Source organism: Stegostoma tigrinum, chromosome 9 (genome assembly GCF_030684315.1).
Source record: "Stegostoma tigrinum isolate sSteTig4 chromosome 9, sSteTig4.hap1, whole genome shotgun sequence".
NCBI classification, from domain to species: Eukaryota; Metazoa; Chordata; class Chondrichthyes; order Orectolobiformes; family Stegostomatidae; genus Stegostoma; species Stegostoma tigrinum.
Window position 1 is genome coordinate 59,777,524 of NC_081362.1, and position 23,433 is coordinate 59,800,956.

General features: G+C 41.1%; 1 protein-coding gene across 1 annotated transcript in view; it reads left to right on the forward strand.

The window, feature by feature from the left end:
- The window catches only part of spata17 (spermatogenesis associated 17), a 317,410-nt gene that overhangs the window by 102,420 nt on the left and 191,557 nt on the right, over positions 1-23,433 (forward strand). Inside the window, exon 8 of the mRNA XM_048536385.2 lies at positions 14,679-14,827. Coding sequence (XP_048392342.1) covers positions 14,679-14,827 — 149 coding nt within the window. The remainder of the gene's footprint in view (positions 1-14,678; positions 14,828-23,433) is intronic.

Genomic DNA, 23,433 nt, shown 5'->3' on the forward strand with positions numbered 1-23,433 from the left:
GATTATGTAACCAGTCTCTGGAATCCTCTGACTCCTGGAATTGCATGGCGGATGTGCTCACCACTGCCGGGACTTTACAGTTTACACAGCTGGCATCATACAGAAACCTTAGCTGCATAGCACCTCAGTCACTGTAAACCAGAAACTACCCTTTATAATACAATGTGAGGCTGGATGAACACAGCAGGCCAAGCAGCATCTCAGGAGCACAAAAGCTGACGTTTCGGGCCTAGACCCTTCATCAGAGAGGGGGACGGGGTGAGGGTTCTGGAATAAATAGGGAGAGAGGGGGAGGTGGACCGAAGATGGAGAGAAAAGAAGATAGGTGGAGAGAGACCAGGTCTTCCCTGGACTGACCTATCCCCTCCCTACCTCCCCACCTATACTCTCTCCACCTATCTTCTTTTCTCTCCATCTTCGGTCCACCTCCCCCTCTCTCCCTATTTATTCCAGAACCCTCACCCCATCCCCCTCTCTGATGAAGGGTCTAGGCCCGAAACGTCAGCTTTTGTGCTCCTGAGATGCTGCTTGGCCTGCTATGTTCATCCAGCCTCACATTTTATTATCTTGGATTCTCCAGCATCTGCAGTTCCCATTATCTCTGATGCAACTGCCCCTTATACTCTGGTCCTGCACTCTTATCCCAAAGGATAGGGCAAGTTAACTCCTTGGTTTACCCACAGGGACTTAGAGGTGCTCGTGGACAGGTTTGCCAAAAGTAGACCAGTGCTTTTTACTGCTGTCCAGCAAGAGAGGCCATGCCACTAGATACAGCAACCTGGATCGAAATAGCAATCCGAGCCAGAATAGTTTCATGGGGTAAGAAAAATATCCATCAGTGCAGGAAGAAGCTGAGTGACCCTTTTTGCTCTGCAAGTGTACCTGCCACCAACTTCTTTCTCCACCCTCACACACACAAGGTCATACACACTCAAACTTGGCCACTTCAAATACCTCAAACCAAGGCTCATGGACTGCGAATCACGCTATTGTATCTAATTAATGGCTCTCACTTACCGGATCCTCCCAAACTCTCCCTGCCTTCTGCATTTCCTATTACTCACTACTCCTAACTAATACCTTTCCCATTCACTTTCTGCACACTTAATCCCTCCTTCTGTATCATTGCAGGAAAATTGTCTCATAATTGGACAGGGAGGACGAAGACCATCAGTGGTCTGGCAGACATTAAGGCCCTCACCCATATGAAGAAAAAATGTTGGAAGGGGCTGGAGAAAAGGGCAACCATTCATATGGAGATATGGAGATCTCCTTGAGAAACCAACATGCTATCATTGTGATGTCCTCTGCCAAGCCGCTTTCCCATTAATGCCAATGCTAACTGATTCTTATCCTGAACATGCTTTTAGCCCTTTTCCATAACTAATTCCTTCTCTTTTATGCAACTTCAGTGGAACCTAGCAAACGAAATGTAAAGAGGCTAGCACCAGAGACTTTTAGCTTCATCTCCACTTCTGAAGAAGAAGCCTTTCAGAAAATGCACTGACAAGGGTTTCGCCCACATCCTTTACCAGCCCAGAAACTTATAACTCGGTGGTTGTCTTTTTAGATTAAATTCAGGAGAACATTCTCATGAGCACAACACTGACATGTTTCTACAGCTGCTGAAGAAGAAATGACCCAGTTCTCTGGCATTCAGAGACTGTCAGAGATCAGGTACATGCTCAGCTCTTGAGAGAAAATGATCCCCACAGTCTTAGCCATTAATTTCTTTATCAAAATGCATAGGGATGCTTACAAACAGGCAGATTTTTTGGAGGTATTCAGAAACCTGACTGAAGGACAGAGTCTTCCATTATCAATGCTGCGTGCACGCTTCTTCAGCATGTGTCCATCTGTCCTGCACCATATACAAGGCCACCTTTGACACCCAGGTTCAGCAAAATGCTCAGTGTGTACAGACATGCACTCCATCACTCCAGCTATAGGTTCTCAGCATCAATGCAAGCTGAGAGGGGGATGACGGACCTCAACCTCACTCCAGGTAATCCTTCCTCTCAGGGAGACAAAGTGGCATTAGCAGGCATTTGGGGGAGGGCTGTTTCCCCCAGGCCTTTGAGCATCCTGTCAGGACATTCCAGAGGTGCTTAGCCTTTCCACATCCCCCACCCCATGATACTAAAGCCTGCAGAACCCCAGGCTAAGGAGGATGAGCCTATATCTAGGTAATACACACTTAACCATGCTGGGCCCTCTAGCCCAATTGCCCTTGAAATGACCAGCCAAGTCTTCCAGGCCAACAAGACCAAGTACAGAGGAGGCTTCTCCCAACATTGCTATGGAAGTCAGGATTGCACTTTGACATAGAGGGAAAGGAAAATAAAACCTACTGTGTGTACATTGCTAGTGCAGGTGACACTTAAGTAAATAGTCCTGTACTTTTATAAAGGTTTGCTTGCTTACATCATAAAATGCTGTAATCTCCTTTATAAATGCTGTAGCTGCCCTGGTGAAGTTGCACCTTTGTGAGATATGCACAGTTTTATCAGACATCCCCATTTACAATGGCCATTATTGATCACCTCTTACAAGCAGCTAACTTCTTACTGCAGATAGGTTCCGATGTCATGGACTCTTGATGACTGCAGCCAAGGCATTGCACTTTAATGTGGACAACAAAAAACAAATAGAATAAAGGGTAAAGAACAGTATAGCACAGGAACAGGCCCTTTGGTCCAGTAAGACTGCACTAACTAAACTGAACACCTTTTGCCTCTACGTGGTCAGTATTCCGTTATTACTTGCCTTTTCAAATATCTGTCGAGATGCCTCTTTAATGTTGCCATTGTATGCCTCTTCACCACCCTATCCATCAGCGCATTCTGGACACTGTGGAAAATAAAACTCACCTCTCACATCTCCTTTAAACTTAGCCTATTTTACTTTAACCAGGTCCTTTAGTAATTACCATTTCTCTGCCCAAGCCACCAGCCTATCTATATCCTGTTGTATTATCTGGCAATTTTCACTATCCACAATCTTTGTGTCATCTACAAAATTACTAATCAGGTCACAAACATTATCCTCTAAATTATTTATATATATTACAAACAATAGGGATCCCAACACTGACCCCTGTGGAACACCACTGGTCATAGATCACGAGTCAGAAAAATTGCCTTCTGTTGCCACTCTGCATCTTCTATGACCAAGACAGTTCTGCATCCATCTTACCAGCTCACCTTGGATCCCATGTGATTTCACCTTTGGTATCAGCTTGCCATGAGGGACCTTGTCAAAGGCCTTGTTAGAGTCCATATAAATAACATCTACCACCCTGCCCTCATTAATCATTTTTGTCACTTCCTCAAAAAAACTCAACAAACTTTGTGAGACACGATCTTTCCTGCACAAAGTCATGCTGCTTATTGCTAAAATGTCCATATATTTATAAATGTAAGTAAATACCATCCCATAAGGCTTACTGACTTTTAATTTCCCTGATTATCCCTGTTGCCCTTATCAAACAAAAGAACATTTCTAGTGACTATTCTTCAATTCTCTGGGACCTTGCCTGTGATTAAGTGGGATACAAGATTTCATAAAAGGCTGTAGCAATTTCCTCCCTCATCTCCCTCAGTATTCTGGAATAGATCCCATCGGGTCCTGGGGAGTTATTTAACTTAATGCTTTTTAAAACATCCAATATTGATATGCCCTGGAATTTACCTCAAGACTGATCATCCACCAGGTCTTCCTTTGTGAAGGTACCTTGTTAAGGACCTCACCCACTTCCTCCAGCTCCATCCAAAATTCCAACCGTTATCCTTAAGTGGACTAACCATTTTCCTAACTACCCTCTTACCCTTCTTTATGTATAAAACTTTTTGGGATTTTATTAATCCTGTTTGCCAAAGACATTACATGGCCATTTTTTAGCCCTCCTAATTCCTTGTCTGAGTTCTTCCCTGCTATCTTTCTCCTCTTTGAGGGCTTTATCTGTCTTCTACTTCCTAAACCTTATGTATGCCTCATTTTTCTTTTTGACTAAGCTCTCAGTATCTCTTGTCATCCAAGGTTCCTGAATACTTTTATCGTATCCTTCTTTTTCACAGGAACATTCTAGTCCTGAACTCTAATCAACTGGCGTTTAAAAGATTCCTACATGCCAGATGCAGATTAATAGCTGCGCTAAATCTACATGCATTGTCACAGTTAGCCTTTCGCCAGTTTAGTACTTTCATGCAAGGACAACTGTTCTCCTTATCTGTTAGTAACTTAAAACTTATACAATTATGGTCACTATTCCTGAAATGCTTCCCAATTCAAACTTTGATCACCTGGCTGGGCTTATTTCCTGATACCAGATCTGGCATTGCCTCTTCCCTAGATAGACTATTTAAATGTTCTTTCAAAAATTTTCCTGGACATGCCTAACAAATTGCAAGCCCCCTGGAACTAAGCAAGTTCCAGTCAATAAAAAGGAAGTTAAAATCACCCGCACAGTAACCCTATTACTTTTGTATTTTCTACAATTTGTCAACATATCTATTCCTCTCTCATATTCTGGCTGTTGGGAGGCACATAATACAATTCCATTAAAGTGATTGCATCATTCCTATTCCTGACATCTACCTGAATGGTCCTGCTGGGTGAGCCTTTCAAGGTATCCTCCCTCAGTACTTCTCTCAGATATCCTCCCTAATCGTAATACAATGCCCCAACTCTTTTACATTCCCCTCTATATCTAAAACATCTAAGTCCTGGAACATTAAGCTGCCAGTCTTGTCCCTCTCTGAACCACAAAATATCAGGCTGACTCTTTTTGGTGGCCTTGCATTTTTCCTCTTCCATCTTCTTCATGGGATGCAGGCTCTGTTATTTTAACCCCTTGGAATTTAAAAGTATTGTGCAAAGATTCCATTTGGTCCTACCCTGCATAGATCATCCTTACTTACACCCACCTTGTGAGTGAATGAGTGGAATCAGTGATAATTTCAAACACCTCTAGAGACAATATTCCATTCCATCTTTCAGCTTCTCAATGGAGTGCTATCATTCAAGACTGAGAGGTGTACAATGGGAAGTTCATATTGCCGCTCCCCCTCTTAATGCAGTGACCTGCCAAGAATAGCTGCCCAAAGTGCTGCCTCAATCAGGTTAAGAACTGTCCTACAGGATGCTCAAGCATTTTTGACAACTTAGCAATGTATGTGAAATCTGAAACATTGAAGGCTGAACAAGTGAAAAAAAGGTGCCTCAGTATCATCCCCAACCTGCTGCTTATCATGTGAGCCTTCACAGCACAACAATTAGAGAACATATACTGGCTGAAGCCTTCAAAGCCACCTAACTTCAATGCTCTAAGATATTACTGCCCTGTCTCACTGACTGCTGCTTTGTCCTGAACAGTGACAAGGACATGTAATGTACAGATGCTTTAAGGTGGGAATCAGCTGAAGATTCAAAACATACATTCACCTTGCAAAGTAAACACGAATCAGGGAATATTTAGCATATAAGCTACAGAAGGTGAAACAATAAAATGGTGTCCAAATCCAACTCATTCATTCTGAAAGCAGGTTTCAATTAGGTTTCATGTTTGATGATGCAAAGCCCCGTCAGGACCTTCAGTAGCCCTCCTGTGAAATATTCTCGAAGCAACATGAGTGCAGTCTGTAGCACTTGGGTGAAGGCAGTGATATTGGAAAATTCCACTGCCTGAGCTGCTTGACTGTCATCATCATGGGGTAATCGTATAAACTGCTCTGGTCTGGAGGAAACGCAATCAGTGACATCCGTATGCATTTATGAATTGAGGTTTGGAAGATGCCTCCAGTAGTTCTCTGAAAATGCTGCTGGCAAAAACATTGAGGGCCAATGTAATATTGACAACACAGGGATGGCTAACCAATCCTTCTATGCACAAGTCCTGCTCCAACAGACTATAATGTTGTAGTGATGGCTCCTGATATCCTTTGTCTCCACTTACTCTGGGTTGCTGACAACGGTAGATGATACCAGCAAGGTTAGAGATTCAAGGTCTGATCTTTCTCCTCCACCTCCTTGGTAAATCGTCACAAGTTTTGTCTCCCTTTTGAAGCAGTACAGGATCCACTAGAGATTAGTGTTCTTGCTGGGATGGAAAACAATGTTGTAATTCGTCTCATCTTTGATGCTTTTGTTATATGTCCAACAAAGTCACAAGAAATCCTCCAAGCGAGAGTTGCATGCTAAATTTGTGAGCCACTTATCTGTGGGAAATGATGTAAGATTGTGAGAACTCTCCTTCCCACAGCTTTCTGGCTCTTCCTACTCTCTATGACACCTCACACCTCTTTCCTGAGTTGCCCTTTCATGATAATCATTCCATCAGCAACCCAGCCCAATAAAGTCCAAACCCAGACTTGAGCTTCCCACCTTTGCCAGGACTGCATGGACTTCCCCCTAATAAGCCCTCTGCCCAAACTTTCAGGGCTGACCATGACTAAATTTCCAGACTAACTTTTCAGGACAGTCCGAACCTAGAATTGCCCAGCCCCCAAAGGGATGCCTCCAAAGCAACTTGACTGATGTACCTATAATCACCAGATGGTTACACTTATAGGATTGACCAAGGCCCAACTTCCTGGTCCCTGCATAGACACTGCTCCCTGGTGTCTGGTGGAACAAAGCACCCGACTCCATGTAGTGGTATCCCTGAATGACCACAGTCCTCCTACATTCTACTAAAGACAGGTCACCTTTCAAACATGGCCATTTACTGGAAGCATATGCTGTGTGTGTGCCACATTAGCTGTTAGAACATGCTGCTGATGCAATTTTGACCTTGCATGGTTTTGCATGGCATATGTCTGCTCACTTGACTGTTCAGTGTTTTGAAAGTTGCCTAATTCTTCCTTTGCACTAAAAACCAATGTAAGCCATGGAGACTGGCACAATCCAAGTCAACATGAAGTGAGTGACTGCTAAGAAAGTATTACAAGAACCATAAGAAATAACCTTTTGGATACATGAGATGCATGCATCCATGTGCCCAAATAGGCTTAACAGAAACATGCAGGTCAGAAGTGTTCCTGAGCTCCAAACTGAACTCTTGAAGAGCTGAAGTGTGTGTGAACGAATCCAAAAGCAGTCAGGATGATGTGGTGAGACTAGAGGCTTAGCAATGCCCCAATTGAGCTGCTGGATGAAGGCCTAGTGAAGCAAGCAGCAGGCTGTGACCATCATGTAATAACTTTGACTTTTGTAATAGGAATTGGTGTTGTCAAGTTTTTCAGGAAAGGAAAGAAGAGTTGGGCAGTGTAAAGAAATTGGGTATGATTAGCTATTAACGAGATTTAAATGCATTGAAATAAGGTGGATGCCACTTACTGTGCGATTCAGAACCCACCATTTAAATCATAAGGGGAAAAGTGAAAATAAAATCAACATCAGGCATTAGAATTTTTCATTTTTGCCGTATTTACCCAACTTTCACCCATTAGCCATGCTGGTCAAGGCAGTAGAATATTCAACCTTCTGTGTGAATTTTATAACCTCACTCTCTGGGCACTGATTCCGACCAACCAGTAGCGCATGTTTGTATTTGTATTACATAGTATTGAAACAAATGGGCAGTAAAGTGTTTAATTCAGCAAAAACAACTTTGTATTCATGTACTTAAATTCTTGATGTGTTCTACCAGAAAGTGAAGCCCTAGCTTTATGTGCACATTTGCATGGTCACCACTTTAATTTGCTCACTAAAATATACATTCAAAATTTTAAAAAAACTTTCTTTGACCGAAAAAAGTAAAATGTTAATGTTTCTCCACAGTAAGGTGTTCTATATCAGAAGTCATTTAACATGCCTTCTCCAACATTACTGATCATCCAACCAGTATTTAGTTCACTGCAACAGTGATTAAAGAATAGAGAAGGATTATTGGTTAATCAAAACCATGAAAGCTAATGGATAATACATGAAAAATTAATCTGAACTGGGTTTAGGATAATATGAAGAGATTAATTTAAACAGACAGCATATTGCTATTAAACATCATATTAGTATTCACTTTTACACATTATGTAAAGCAATAATGAATGAGAACGTGGGCTGAAACCAAGATAAATGCACACCTTCAAGTTCACCGTAGGTTTTACTACTTTTTTGATGTTTTCTTATCATAATCCAAACCAAATTATACATTCAGGGTGAGATCCAGTTCCAGCCTTTGCCATTTTGAGTCCTTGGCATCGAAATCTGTTTACATTGGACTTAGGGCATATAGCAACTGAAATAGCAACTAAAGAATATTACACTGAATTTGATGAGCAAGAGGATCACATGAAATTGGTCCTCTGACAGAATGTGACCTGCTTTCTGAGAATGCCAGTCTTTCCTCAAGGCAATGTGTCAATCATGAAGAACATAAAAGGTTAGTATGCAGGTACAGCAAATAATTAAGAAAGCTAATAGAATGTTATCATTTATTGCAAAGGGAATTGAATACAAATGTGGGAAGGTTCTGCTTTAATTATGCAGGGAATTGGTGATACACAATCTGGAGTGCTCTGTGCAGTATTGGGCTTCTTTCTTAAGCAAAGATATCAATGCTTGGAAGCAATTTAGGGAAGATTTATTAGACCAATTTCTTGGTTTGCGGTTTAATGAAAAAAAGATGGACAGAATTGTCTGGTGTCTACTGAAGTTTAGAAGAACAAGAGATGACTTGCTTAAACATAAAAGATCCTCTGGGATCTTGACAGGATGATGTATAAAGGACATTTCCTCTGCTGAGAGAATTTGGAGCTGGGGGTATCTGTTTAGAAATTAAGGTCACCCATTTAAAACAGAGATGCAGATTTTTTTTTCTCACAAGGGTACCAAGAATCTTTGGAATCTTCTTTGCAAAAGATGATATAAGCAGAGTCTTTTAATATTTTTAAGGCAGGGATAGATAGATTCTCAATGAGCCAAAGGATGAAGAGTTACCAAACCTGGTTAGGAATGCAAAGCATCCAGATTAGCCATGATCTTATTGAATGGTGGAGCAAGTTCGAGGGTCTGGCGGACCTACTCTTGCTTCAAATTTGTTTTGATCACATAAAGAAGATAGTGAGAATACCAGCAGGGGCCCTATTTGAAAGGGAGAGTGAGGAAAAAAATCAAGGGATGAGAAGTGAGTTATAATTTTTAAGTCACATCAGGGATGAAAGTACTTTCTGATTCCACATTGAAGTAACTTAATCATATTTAACATTTTGCTGATAACCTCCAGTGGTCTCTTTAAAATGTATTGGTTGGGATGTGGTTTGCCTGAGAAAACTGCTGCATGCTCATTGGATAATCAGATCAGCTAACACCTTATTTAATGGCATAATGAGCTCACAGTCTATATCAGCTCCTAATTTGTGTGTTTGTAGGTTGAATTTGAGCTGCTGTTTGCTTAGAATTGGTGGCTAAATCCCAGAAGGAATGGAGCTGGAATTCTAATCAAGTAAGATCAGAGCTTTGAAGGATATTGTGGCTGAAATTGTTGCTAAGTGGGCCACTTAAAAAATCTGAGTGATCTATCTTTGTGTCTAAGGACCATGTCTTTTTGTTTACCCCTATTTTTAAAAGTGGACTGAAATGAAAAAAAAGAACTATTTTAAAACCAAGAATTGTTATGTAACAAGGTCTGGAGCTGAAGGAACACAACAGGCTAGGTAGCATCAGAGGAGCAGGAAAGCTGATGCTTTGGGTCCGTACCCTTCTTCAGAAGAAGCTTCCAGACCTGAAACATCGGCCTTGTCAAGGACAAAAGGCCTTCCACTTGCCAACAACTGTGTGATTGGTTCTCAGATAGCTGAACAGCTTGGACCCATGAACAAGGGAGAGTGAAGATACCACTAGCTCAGGAGTTTTCTTTGTTCTCTGCTGTAAAAGCCTGAACAAAACCATTTTACCTTTCCTCCAGCAGTTGCTGTAAACTGTGATTTTTACTTGACAAGTCAGAAATGTTTTAGAAGTGAACAAGCCACCCTGTGCCTCTGGCAAGCCAGTGAAAACATCTGGAGAAGCAAGAATGAGAATCAGCATTCTGACCAGCACAAGAACCATTTCAGTAAATCCTCGGAGCTGAGACAACTGAGCTGGTTTCCTAGGTTTCCTTCTATCCACAACATCTTTATTTTCACTGTCTATGGCTGTTTGTGTGTGTGTGTAAGAATGAATTATTTAAGGGGATTAATGCTTTATTTAGAAGAGTTATATGCTAGTGGTCCATAATTATTTCTCTATTGTTAGAGTCTAATTACTTGTAATAAATAATATTTTTATTGAGTACTGGAACCTGATCTGCTTTGTCTTCCAACCTGGGTCTAAACGATAAGTAAATTGGGGAATTCTCACACTTTTCAAATCTTTAACTTTTGTGATGACTCTGAGAATAGCATTGTTTCAGGCACACCATATTGGTGAGGTGTGACATGTGTCTGCTCTTTAATGTGTCATTTATAATTTGTACTGTCAGTAATTCCCTATTAAATTATGTTTGTTTTATGCTAATTTTAATTTGACTGTTAAAGTAAAAGTTATAAAAGATGAAATCATGGGGTCATTCGATAAATTCAATTCTTTTGGTTTGTTGATCTCCATAGGGATCACAACAAGATAAAATGCTGTGTATCTTTGTTTTCATGTTTCAAAATTGCTGCAAGTTCTTTGAAAATGTTTAATACACTATTTATTTAACAGTTTTCTCTTTATTCCTCTTATTTACTTACTCCATGGGTTTTATCAAATAAACCCACAGAAATTTGTTACTGCTTTATCATGGTCAGTCAGCAGAAGGTGTGTTTCCACTTTTTTGATTTGATTGATTTATTGTGAAAAACTTTGGTTGTGAGCACTACAGCCAGATCATAGTAAGCAAGGACAGCCCAACCACGGACTGGGGAAAAAAAAACTAGACAGAGGCATTCAAGTTACATTGCACAGGGTGCAAGAGGCAAGATCAACATTAACAGATCAACATTATTTGAAGTTGGAGAGTCCATTCATCAGCCTAATAACGGCAGGGAAAAAACTTGTCTTGAACCAGCTGATGCATGTGTGTACAAGCTTCCGTATCTTTGGCCTGATGGAAGAAGCTTTTGGAGAGCGTTGTCAGGGTGCAGTGGGTCTTAGATGATATTGTAAGCCTTTCCATGGCAATGGGCTGTGTAAGTGGAGTCCATGGATGGAAAGTTTCGTTCTCCGTCTATTTTCTCCAGGTTTAGTTCCAAGCTTCCCAACTGAAGTAAAGAAATTAATTTTTTTACGTATCTGATATACGACTTTGTGACCAACAATTTTAAAAAAAAAACATTGTGTATGTTTCATATCTCCAATTTATATCACAGCCATTGAATTCAGTTCAGCAATTCAAATCTGTGAATAAAACATTAAACTTTATTTGTACTTGTAAGCTTTGGAATGAAATAATTAACTGTTGGTTCCTAATGTTTGCACTAGGCCTATGGCCTGAGCAATGGTCAATTTCATTTAAAGCGTTTTAATGTAGTTTTATTGGCACTAATGAAGGAAACTCCCTTTCTAGCGAAATACTGTGAATCCAAAATATAAAGATTTAGTCAAAGAGTATGGATAGTAAAAGAGCTAAAAGTTAAAGGGACACTGACAAATTTCAGAAGCAAGATTCATTTCATAGCCAGGAAGATTTGGGAACTAACAATAAAGGAATTTAAACAGAAAGGACAAGAGATAAAGAGAGGCCATGAGGAAAAAAATCAGGCATTATTAAATTGAATCCTTACGTATTTTATAAATGTACATATAGTTAAGCATATTAAGAAATCAAAGGGAAAACTTCATATCAAGATGCAGGGTATGGATAAAGTATTACATGGATAGGCTTGTTGTTATCTTCACAAGGAAAGTTGATGATATGAAGCTTATATTCAAAGTAGAGAAGGCAGTTATGGTCAGGATAATAGCTGGAGAAAATTGTCTAAAATGCTTAAGATTACTGGAAATTAGTAAGTAACCTGGCTCAACTAGAACACATCCTTTTGCTGAAGAGAAAAAAAAGTAGAAATAGTAGTGGTATTGATCATATTTTTTCAATCCTTGTTAGATACACAAGTGATGCTGGAAGACTGGAGAGTTTTTAATCTACATCATTGCTCTACAAAGGCAGAAGGGATAAATTGGGCAACTAAGGCCAGTCAGCCTAATGTTGATGGTGGGGAAATATTGGAAAACATTATTTGAGACAAAATAAACTTGCATTTGGAAAAACATGGATTAATCATGAAGAGCTAGCATGAAATTTTTAAAAGTAAATTACTCTCTGACTGAATTGTTGGAATTTCTTGATAACATAACAGAGAATGTTGCCCTAGGCAGGATGGTGAGTGTTGTTTATGTGGGCTTTCATAAGGCAGGTGGCAAAATGCCACATTGAAGGCTTGTTAAAGTATTGAAGCCCATGCAACTCAAGAGAAAGTAATGGTTTGGATCCAAAATTAGCTCTGTGACATGGAGCAAAGTGTGATAGTGATACTGGATGAATGGTTTTCAGACTGAGAGGTAGGTTGATGTAGTTTTCCCAAGGAACAGTTTGGGTCCATTGATGCATTATAAAATTTGCAGATGTAATGAAGGCTTGTCAATGTAGTAGGTAGTGGTGACAATAATTATAGGTTTCAAGGCAATATTGGGAAGATGGTGAAATGATTAAAGCCATTGTGGCTTTAATTGAATGTGGAGAAGTGTGAAGTGATGTAGTTTGGAAGAAAAAAAACAGTACCCAATAAATGGCACAATCTGAATGTTCTAGATGAACAGAGGGACCTTGGCAGTCATATGTACAATTCCTTAAATGTAGCAGGACAAGAAACGATGGTGTAAAAGTATAAATGCGTTTATAAATAGAGGAAGTGAATATAAGAGATTGCACTAGATCTTCATAATTCATTAATTACACCTCGGGTGATATAATGTAGTCAATTTTGAGAACCACATTTTAGGAAACATGACAAGACCTCTGACTGAGTACAATGGAGTCTTTCCAAGATGTTACTAGTGATGAGGAATTCCAATTATGAAAAATGGTTAGAAAAGCTATGACTTCCTCTATTTTGATCGAACAGATAGCGACAAATCATCCCTCTGGTGAGTGGATCAGTAGCTAAAGTTAGTTGTGGTATTTAAAGAGGTGATGGGGATCTTATAGCTAGCTAGGAAGGCGGTGAGACCCCCCATGTTGCCTGAAATGGGATGCTTTGATTGCACTAAAGAAACAAGGACCAAGGCAATAAAGAGTCAGCACATGTCTAAAGCCACATACCAACAGTCATTAGGCAGCATAAATGTCTTTATTCAATCTCCATTACAGTCTTTTGAGGAAGACTCACCACTTTTAATGCCACTCAGACATTTAACTTGACAGTGACTGCCTTCCCTGGATCAAGGACCTTCTGCAGTGTACTAGGGAAATGGTGGCTTTTGTCGGGATCACACCATTCAAAATCTATTATTCACTACTAGATACTAGGCCATAAATAGTGATAGCAGGAAGCCAATACAAAGTGGGTTTTACAGGGGATTGGTAGAAAGGTGTTTGACGGCAAGAACAGGGCAGAGCTCTTAGTGGGCTCCTCCTTCCTTTCCAATGCCTGGTACCTTGACCAAGCACTGAGTACCTTTTGAGGAAGTAACTGCTTGGAACCCAGAAGTAATCTACCTAAAACGTTATCTCAGATTTTCCAGCATCTGCAGTTCCTACTATCTCTGAAGTAACCTACCTCACAGATTTGCCCATCATTCTCCGTGCCTTCCAGCAATTTAACTTCACTGGGCCACGAGATGAGGCTCTTATGTGGTATTCTTTGCCCAAAAAGGTCTGAATTGATGACAGGAAAGCCAGGCTGTCTACTGGGCTTCCCACAACACACTTATTCAGAGTGGAGGCAAAAGGCCACAGAGCAAACACTAAGTTCAACCCATGGATGGAAAATTGTTGGATAAAAGTTTGGAGGGAAGATGAGAATTATTTATCTCTGAGAGTTGTAAGAAATTGGAATGCTGGATTTGAAAAACTGGAAGAAGTTGATTTCATATTTAATAAATAAGGAAGTTGAATTTATAAAATTTACAGGTTTAGGAACAAAACATTGGGGCATGGGACTAAGCATAATTTCTTTTTCAACGAACTGGCACAGATGCTATTGGTTTGGTGGCTTTTAAATTTATATGAAAATTGCCAACCTGTTGTGAGTTTTGGTGTGGAAGATAATCTGACCTCGTCCTATTATCTCTAAATTAGTGCATCCTATTGACTCGTCATGATACAGCATTGATGGTGACTCTGAAAATTGTGGTTTAGTGATGAGAGACACATTGAAGAACAATTAGAATGTAAATTACAAAGGGTTAAGAATGACCTGAGTCCAAATTTTCATTCTGCAATATGCTGGGAAGCATTTATAACTCAATATGATATTGACTAACAGTTTCAAAATCAAACTGCTTTTTCCAGCTCCGGACACTTTTGAATTCTCATCTATCAACAAAATGTTATCAACTTTCAATGTTCTTTGTAACTGTATATCAAAAGGTATTATTTTTATAAATAATTTACAATAGAGAAGCTGGCAGCACTTACACAGACATGCAGGTTCCTCAGTCATCAATAATGTGTCAAAAAACATGACAATAAAACATTTACCTTATCCTGTTCCTGTCAGGGTCCCTTCCGTGATACTGCTGAAGTATTGCAACAGCGCTACAAGCCTTTGGAGCCAACCTTGCGGGTGGCGACATCAATCATGTCTGAGAAGGAGGCCAGAGAGGAGATGAAAAGAGAAGAATGGAGAAATCGTATACATGATGATATGTAAGTCATAGTCTCCAACACTTCTCGTATACATTTTCATGTAGTATGCAGTTGTTGCTAGTCTTGAGCATTAATTGTAGTTTTTTTTATTGGTTCAGTAAAGTAATATTACCAATGTTACATTTCAATTTAAAAAAATTTCCTTCAATTTTATACAAATAATTGTGTACAGTGGAACAGGGAGACTTAACAATTCTATCAGGCCCAACTTGGACTGCAATCTGGATAAAGTACAAGATGCATAAAAGTCATAAGTAAAGTCATATGCAGAACCATGACAAGTTAATCTGCCAGCCTCATTTGTTACTATTATACTTGCCAGTTGTAGCCACAGAGGCAACTTGCTGCTGAAGGCGTACAATAACTTTGGCCTATAGGAATGTTGACGAATGACCTAAGGCATTTCCATGGAGGAAGGAATCAGAAAGAGGAAGAGAGGTGGCCAGAAATACGTTTGTCCCTTTTTGATCTACATTCATATAAGTTTACTTTTTAAATGTACTTTTTTGTTGGTTTCCAGCAATTTCTTTAAGAAACAGGTAGACCTACTAATCATGAAGGAAACAAATCCAGAATTTTTTTTTGTTTGTGTCCTAGAGTGGCAAATGGTTTTGACACACTCTTTACAGGTTTGAAGGTTGTCTCACTATGTTGGACTTCTTTGGACCTGTTTACTGCCAGTAAACATACATAATGGAGTCAGATTGTACGGATGCAGTTTGGTTACCATGAAAATGAAGTCTATACAGCCCAATAAGGCCATCAGACTGAAAAATGACTCAACTTTAGAACTAGAAAACATGCTATTCTTTCTGAATTATGTACACTTAATTATGAGTTCATGTTTATCTTTACCCTGTTTATCAGGAAAACCGTTTATATTTGGGCATGAACAAAGGCATTTCAAGAAGTAAGGCTTTATCAACTTACTTGTTGATATGCATAAATATTGAAAATTTGATTGAAGCATGAGTCCTTAACTATACATCGTATACATAGTAAATAATATATTCTAAACAATGCTAGGGAAACATCCTTTTCCTATATTTTCTTATTTCTGTATAAAAACTACAATTCGCACTAGTCTGGTCTACTGTGTGCCAACTTCATTTAGCAGTTTTCCTTGAGGAGTGCATTGAAGAATTCACTTCTGCAATACTCTGCACAATCCAACGTTCATGAATCTAAAGTTGAGACCAATAATGGTTTACTTTCTTTGAATATGAAACCTGTCAGATTTAGACGTTTGTGTCACTGCTTTATTCTGGCAGTTGCTTCGTGCAGATACTTGCAAAACGATAGAAAATTGAGAGCTGTATCTTTAGGGAACTGATGACATAACTAAATATAGATATTACTACTTGAGCTGGAAATAGGAATTCCAACCTAGATCAGCTAAAATGTTGCCCACTTAACTTTTAGAAGCATTTTCTGGGTGAATATCTGAGACAGTTTTCCCAGTTGAAGCAATTCAGTCCACTTCAGCAATCCATGCATGTTCAAGGGAGTGCCTCGTAAATGAGGGGTACAAATGTGTGAGAAATAATATGGTAGATGGGTGTAGGGGAGGGGTAATTGGTGGATGGATGATGGGGTACAAGCGACAGATTGCTGAGGGACTAGTGTGGAGCGTTAGGTGGGTGAGGTGGGAAATCATTCTGTGCAGTAAGTTGGGATGTTGTAGTGAACTGGAGAATGGGGGAGGGTGTGGAAGTGAGAAATCAGGGAATTGTCCGTGGGTCATTGGAGTTGGTGTCAAAGGACAAGTCAGGGCTCAGACTGGGGTCTGTGTCTGGTATCTGTGGGAGATCTGGGGTCAAGTGGGTGGGCTGTGTCAGGTGTCTGTGGAACGCGGGTCAGTTGTCTCTCGGATCTGGATAGGGATCTCAGCTGCAAGTTGGCAGGGAGAAAAGGTGGCTGTCATAAGTTGGGAGGGTCAGTTTTGCAATTAGCCAGGAGTTAGAACTATTAAGGTACATCAGAATCCTCTGAATCTGAACCCAGACACATGGGAAAATCACAACCTGCCTTCAAGCCACTCACTATCCTGATCTGAAAATGTGTCACCATTCCTAGGTTGAAATTCATCAATTCATAGAACCCCTATAGTTTGGAAGTAGGCCATTCGGACTATCAAGTCCACACCGATTCCCCAAAGAGCATCCCAACCAGATCCAACTCCTGGCCTATCACCCTAGGCCACATTTCCACATGGCTAATCCACCTAGACTGCACACCCCTGGGCACTATAAGCAATTTAGCATGGCCACTCCACCTAACCTGCACATCTTCAGATTGTGGAAGGAAACTAAAACACCCAGAGGAAACCCACACAGACATGGGGAGAATGTACAAACTCTATGCAGTTGTCTGAGGCTGGAATTGAATTCAGGTCATGGGCACTGTGAATCAGCAGTACTAAACACTGACCCACTGTTATGCCACCCCCGTAACTCCCTCCCTAATGACATTGTGTGTCTACTGACAGCACATAGACTGCAGTGGTTCAAGAAGGCAGTCACTACCTTCTCAAGGGCAACTAGATACAGGCACTAAAATGCTGGCCAAACAGTAACATCAATGTCCTATGAGAAAATTAAAGAAAAACTTGCAACTCTAACTCAGAGTTGAGGACTTTTTCAGAGTAATCGAGAGGCCACGTAATTTGCCCTTTGGCAATTTCTGCAGTCATCCATGTCAGGACTTCTGCATGATGTTAACATACAACATGATGCTTCAGCAGTGACCAGCTCTCTATTGGAAATTCTGAGGCATTTTCTTTGCTGTAGCCAAGAAAGGTAGAACCTATAACAAATTAAGCAGTGTTGTCCAGCCTTTTCTCATTAGGGTCACAATTCAGACTTTCTCTTGCTCGGTGAACCAGGAAGATTATATCAGAAAAAGAAGAAATTCTACAATAGTGAACATGAATTTCAGGAGAAAAAACAATAAATTGATAATTTAATCCAGTAGTAATTAATAAAAATGATAATTGAAAGGTATTAAGCAGCAAACCAGAGGAGAGGTAGTTGTGTTGTGCTATTGTCATTAGGCTTGTAAAGGAGAGACCTGGACTAATTCTCTGGAGACATGGGTACAAATCTCATTATGATAGTTGGTGATACTTGAGTTTAACAAATTTGAAATATCAAAATAAGCTAGTGTAATAACTAACTAATAAAACTATTCTTGTGTTTTTGTCTATTAAGGAAACAGGGCTAGAGGAAGAAAAAGTCAAGGCCCAAGTCTTGGTCAGCAGGAAAGGGAATGAGGCCAGAGCCAAACAAAACAGTGGGGTTTAGCTAGTACTGGCCTTAGTTCTGGTGGGGCACATTCTAAGCTGGCCTCAGCAGAATTCACATTGAAGCGAAGGTCACAATCTGGATGCCAATCGACCTGAGTTCTCCTTCTCTCCCACCCTGCTTTGTATGTGGATTCCTGGAATCCCTACATTTCAGAAAGGGACCTTTCAGCACATCAAGTCTGCATTGACCCTCCGTAGAGCATCCCACCCAGTCCAAGCCCCCTCCTATCGTAACACTGCATTTACCGTGGCTAATCCAACTAGCCCGCACACTCCTCAGACACTATGGGGCAATTTAACATGGCCATCCACCTAACCGGCACATCTTTGGACTCCTTTATGCATTCAGGGGATGAGGGCATTGCTGGCTAGGCAGCATTTACTGCCCTTCCCTAATTGCCCATAGGGCATTTAAGAGCCAACCACATTGCTTTTGGTCTGGAGTCACATGTAGGCCAGATCAGGGAAGGATGGCAGTTTCCTTCCAACAAGGCATTAGTGAGCCAAATGGGTTTTTCCGACAATTGGCAATGGATTCACCAGTATCAATCCTAATTTCAGATATTTTATTGGATTCAAATTCCACCATCTGCCATGGTGGGATTTGAGCCCAGTTCCTCAGGATGCTACCTGAGTCTCTGGATTAACAATCCAGTGATAATACCACTAGGCCATTGCCTCCCCATACTGTGGCAGGAAATCCACACAGACACAGGGAAAACGTGCAAACTCCACCAAATAATTACCCAAGACTGGCAGTGAACCTGGTTCTCTGGCTCTGTGAGGCAGCAGTGCTAACCACTGAACCACTGTGGGGCAGATGGAAAAGAAGGTAGCTGAGTGTGGGCCTTGCTCAGTGTCATATACTCATACAGCCAGTTGCTCACTCACTTACTCACTCACTCATTCATCCAGCCATTTCCTTGCTCACACATTTTTTTGACTCAGCCAGCCACAAACTCCTGCAATCACACATTCATCCAACCAGCCACTCAGCCTCTCACTCAGGCAACCAATCACCCACTGCAAGATGTAGGAACAGAAGTAGGCTATTTTGCTGATTGAGTCTTCTCCATCATTCAGGGGCTGATCTGAAAATCCTCAATTCTATTTTCTTGCTTTATCCCCATAACCCTCGATCACTTTATTGATTAAATCTGTCTATCTCAGCCCTGAAGTATTGAAAATGGCCTCAACAGCCCACTGTGGGGAAAAAATATTCACAGATTCACTACCCTCTGAGGGAAGAAATTCCTCTTCATATCTGTTTTACATGGTTGGTTCCCTATTCTGAGATTATGCCCTCTCATGCTTGACTCTCACTTAAAATTGGATAAATTCTGAGGCCCAGATGAGATGTATCCTCTATTGCTGTGGAAGGCAAAGGAAAAGATTGCAAAGGTAAAATTGATTTTCAAATCTTCTCTGGATGCTGGTGATGTGCTAGACGATTGCAAGACAGCTAACGTAGTACCATTTATTCAGGAAGGATGGTAGGGATAAATCAGGAAACTAAACTGCCAGCAATTCTATCATCAATAGTAGAGAAACCTGGGTAAAATTCCAAGGGACCGAATTTATCTTCACTTGGAAAGACAAAAATTAATTGGAGATGGTCAGCATTGCGTTGTCAGATAGAGATCATGACTGACAAACTTGATCGAGGGTTTTGAGGAGGTGACTTTGTGTGTGGATGGATTTGCAACAATTGACATGGTCTCCATGTTCTTCAGTAAGGTTTTGGACAAGTTGTACCATGGGAGTCTGGTCAAGAAGTTTTGATCCCTTGCATTCCAGGCAAATTGACAATAGGATCCAAAATCATCTTAGTGGTAGGAGGCAGAGGGAGCTGGTTGTAGGTTATTTATGTGACTGGACACTTATGTCTAGTAGTGTACCACAGGTTCATTAGTAGTTTGATTTCTTTGATTAATTATTGTCATGTACTGAGATACAGTAAAAAGTCTCGTTTTGCATGCTAACCAGACAAATCATACCTTACATAAATATATCAGGATAATGGAACAGAAAGCAAAATATTGTGTTATAGCTACAGAGAAGGTGCAGAGGAAGATCAACTCTAATAAATGAGAGGCCTGTTCCTAAATCTGATAACAATGGGCCTTAAATCTATTGGTAAATCTATAGTTCCTGGATTGTTTGTGTGTACATTAATGATTTGGTCACAAATATAGGAGATTTTATCAGTAAATTCATAGCTGACACTAAAATTTGTGGTGTGGTAAATAACAAGGAGAAAAACTACAGGAGGATACAGGCAGGCTGGTTAGAAGGGCAGACCAATGGCAGATGGAGTTTAATCCTGAAAAGTGTGAATGATGCAATTTGAGAAGACTAAGAAATCATGTGAATATACAATGAATGGAATGACTGAGATTCAGCGGGACCTTGGTGTGCAGGTAGATCCTTGAAAGCAACGGGATAGGGGGAGAGGACTTTTAATAGGGCATTTGGGATATTTGCCTTTTTAGTACAGGTAAACAATAGTTGGGAGTTTATGATGGTTCTGCAGAGGACATTGATTAAGCCACAGCTGGAGTAATGTGTCTATTTCACAAGAGGAATGATGTAAGTGCTCTGGAAAGAGTGCAGAGGAGATTCACCAGACTACATAGATTAGGGTTATTTCCTTGGAGCCGAGAAGGCTGAGGGGGCACCTATAAAACTGAGGGGCATTGTTAGTGTTGATAAGAATAAACATTTCCCCTTAGCAGAGGGACCAGCTACCAGGGAGCATACATTTAAACTAAGTGGCAAGAGTTTTAGAGGGAATTTAAGATATTTTTTCATCGAGAGGACAGTGGGTATCTGGACCTCATTGCTTGAAAGGATAGTAGAGGCAGAAACAATTTCAACATTTAAGAACTATTTGATGAACAGTTGAAATGCCATAGCATACAACCCATGGACCAAATACTGGGAAATAGGATTTAAGGAGATAGATACTTGATGACTGTAGAGAGTCAATGGGAATACCTACAAGGGGAAACCAACTCTCCATGTCCACCCTATCAAGTCCCCTAAGATTGTTACATTTCAATAAGTTCTTCTTTCATTCTTCTAAACTCTCATGAGTACAAGCCCCACCTGCCCAACATTTCCTCAAACAAAAATCTGTACATGCCCAGGATCAACCTAGCAACCTTTCTCTGGACTGCCTTCCAAGCCAGTATGTGTTTGCCCAGATGAGGGCTCAAAACTTCAAAATTCGAGGTGTGGTCTTGCTTGTACCTTGTATAGTTTCAGCAACACGTCCTGTTTTTATACCCCATTCCCTTTAAAATAAAACATTCGATTTACTTTTTCTATTACCCACTGAACTTGGATGCTAATTTATTCAAACAGCCAGTTATTTATTCACTCATTCACCCAGCCAGCCACTCACTCACTCATTCACCCAGCCAGCCGTCACTCATTCATTCGTCCAGATGGCAACATTGATAAAATCCCTTCCTGTGGCCTGGCAAAATTTTCCATCTGTCAAACAGCACTCGAGCACCTATTAATATTGCTTTTCTAGACTCTCATTCCACTTCCCAACGCCAATGGTAGTCTAATTCCCAAGCAATACCGCTGTTCTGCCAAAGCAGCCGACACTCACACCATCCTCAACTTTTGTCTTGTGCTGATTTCCCTTTCCAGCTCAGTTCTCATTCCAGCTACTGCACCCCAAAATTGTTTGCCTCTTGTCTCTCACTCTTCACATCCCCCATTGTGATGTCCTGACTCTGTTTCCTCACAATGCCTATGTACCACTATCACCCAAGTTGCTGAAATGGGCAGAAAAATGGCAAGTAAAATTTGATGCACAGAAGTGTTAAGTGATTAATTTTGGTGGGGAGAATATGGAAAAACAATTTCAAATAAAGGATGACTTCTAAAGAAGATATCGGAGTAGAGGGGCTTGGGTGGTATGTGTGCACAAATCACTGAAAATGGCAGAGCAGATTAAGAACAAAGTTGGTAAAGGTTTGGGCATTATAAATAAGGAGCTGCTATAAGTAAGGATGTAGAATGCAAAAGCAAGAAAGACATAAACCTGTTTAGAACACTGGTTCGCTCCACACTGCCCTCCAACCCCACCACACCCGGCACCTTCCCCTGCAACCGCAGGAAATGCTACACTTGTCCCCACACCTCCTCCCTCACCCCCATCCCAGGCCCCAAGATGACATTCCACATTAAGCAGAGGTTCACCTGCACATCTGCCAATGTGGTATACTGCATCCACTGTACCCGGTGCGGCTTTCTCTACATTGGGGAAACCAAGCGGAGGCTTGGGGACCGCTTTGCAGAACACCTCCGCTCAGTTCGCAACAAACAACTGCACCTCCCAGTCGCAAACCATTTCCACTCCCCCTCCCATTCTCTTGATGACATGTCCATCATGGGCCTCCTGCACTGCCACAATGATGCCACCCGAAGGTTGCAGGAACAGCAACTCATATTCCGCCTGGGAACCCTGCAGCCATATGGTATCAATGTGGACTTCACCAGTTTCAAAATCTCCCCTTCCCCCACTGCATCCCTAAACCAGCCCAGTTCATCCCCTCCCCCCACTGCACCACACAACCAGCCCAGCTCTTCCCCCCCCACCCACTGCATCCCAAAACCAGTTCAACCTGTCTCTGCCTCCCTAACCGGTTCTTCCTCTCACCCATCCCTTCCTCCCACCCCAAGCCGCACCCCCAGCTACCTACTAACCTCATCCCACCTCCTTGACCTGTCCGTCTTCCCTGGACTGACCTATCCCCTCCCTACCTCCCCACCTACACCCTCTCCACCTATCTTCTTTACTCTCCATCTTCGGTCCGCCTCCCCCTCTCTCCCTATTTATTCCAGTTCCCTCCCCCCATCCCCCTCTCTGATGAAGGGTCTAGGCCCGAAACGTCAGCTTTTGTGCTCCTGAGATGCTGCTTGGCCTGCTGTGTTCATCCAGCCTCACATTTTATTATCTTAGAACACTGGTTTGCTGTCTTTCCTGTGAAGGAACTAGAAAGGGTACAGAAAATATTCATGGGAATTGATCCAACAATGAGAACTTCAGTTACATTGATGGATTGGAAAAACTGGAACAGTTGCCTTTGGAAATAAGAAGGTTAACAGGAGATTTGATGAACATGTTCAAAACTGAGAGGTCTAGATAGAGTAGATAGCATGAAACTGTTCTCATTGATCAAAGGGTAAAGAACCACAGGGCACAGTTTTAAGGTAATTGGCAAAAGAAGCAATTGAGACACGAGGATCCTTTTTATGCATTGAATAGTTAGGATCTGAATGC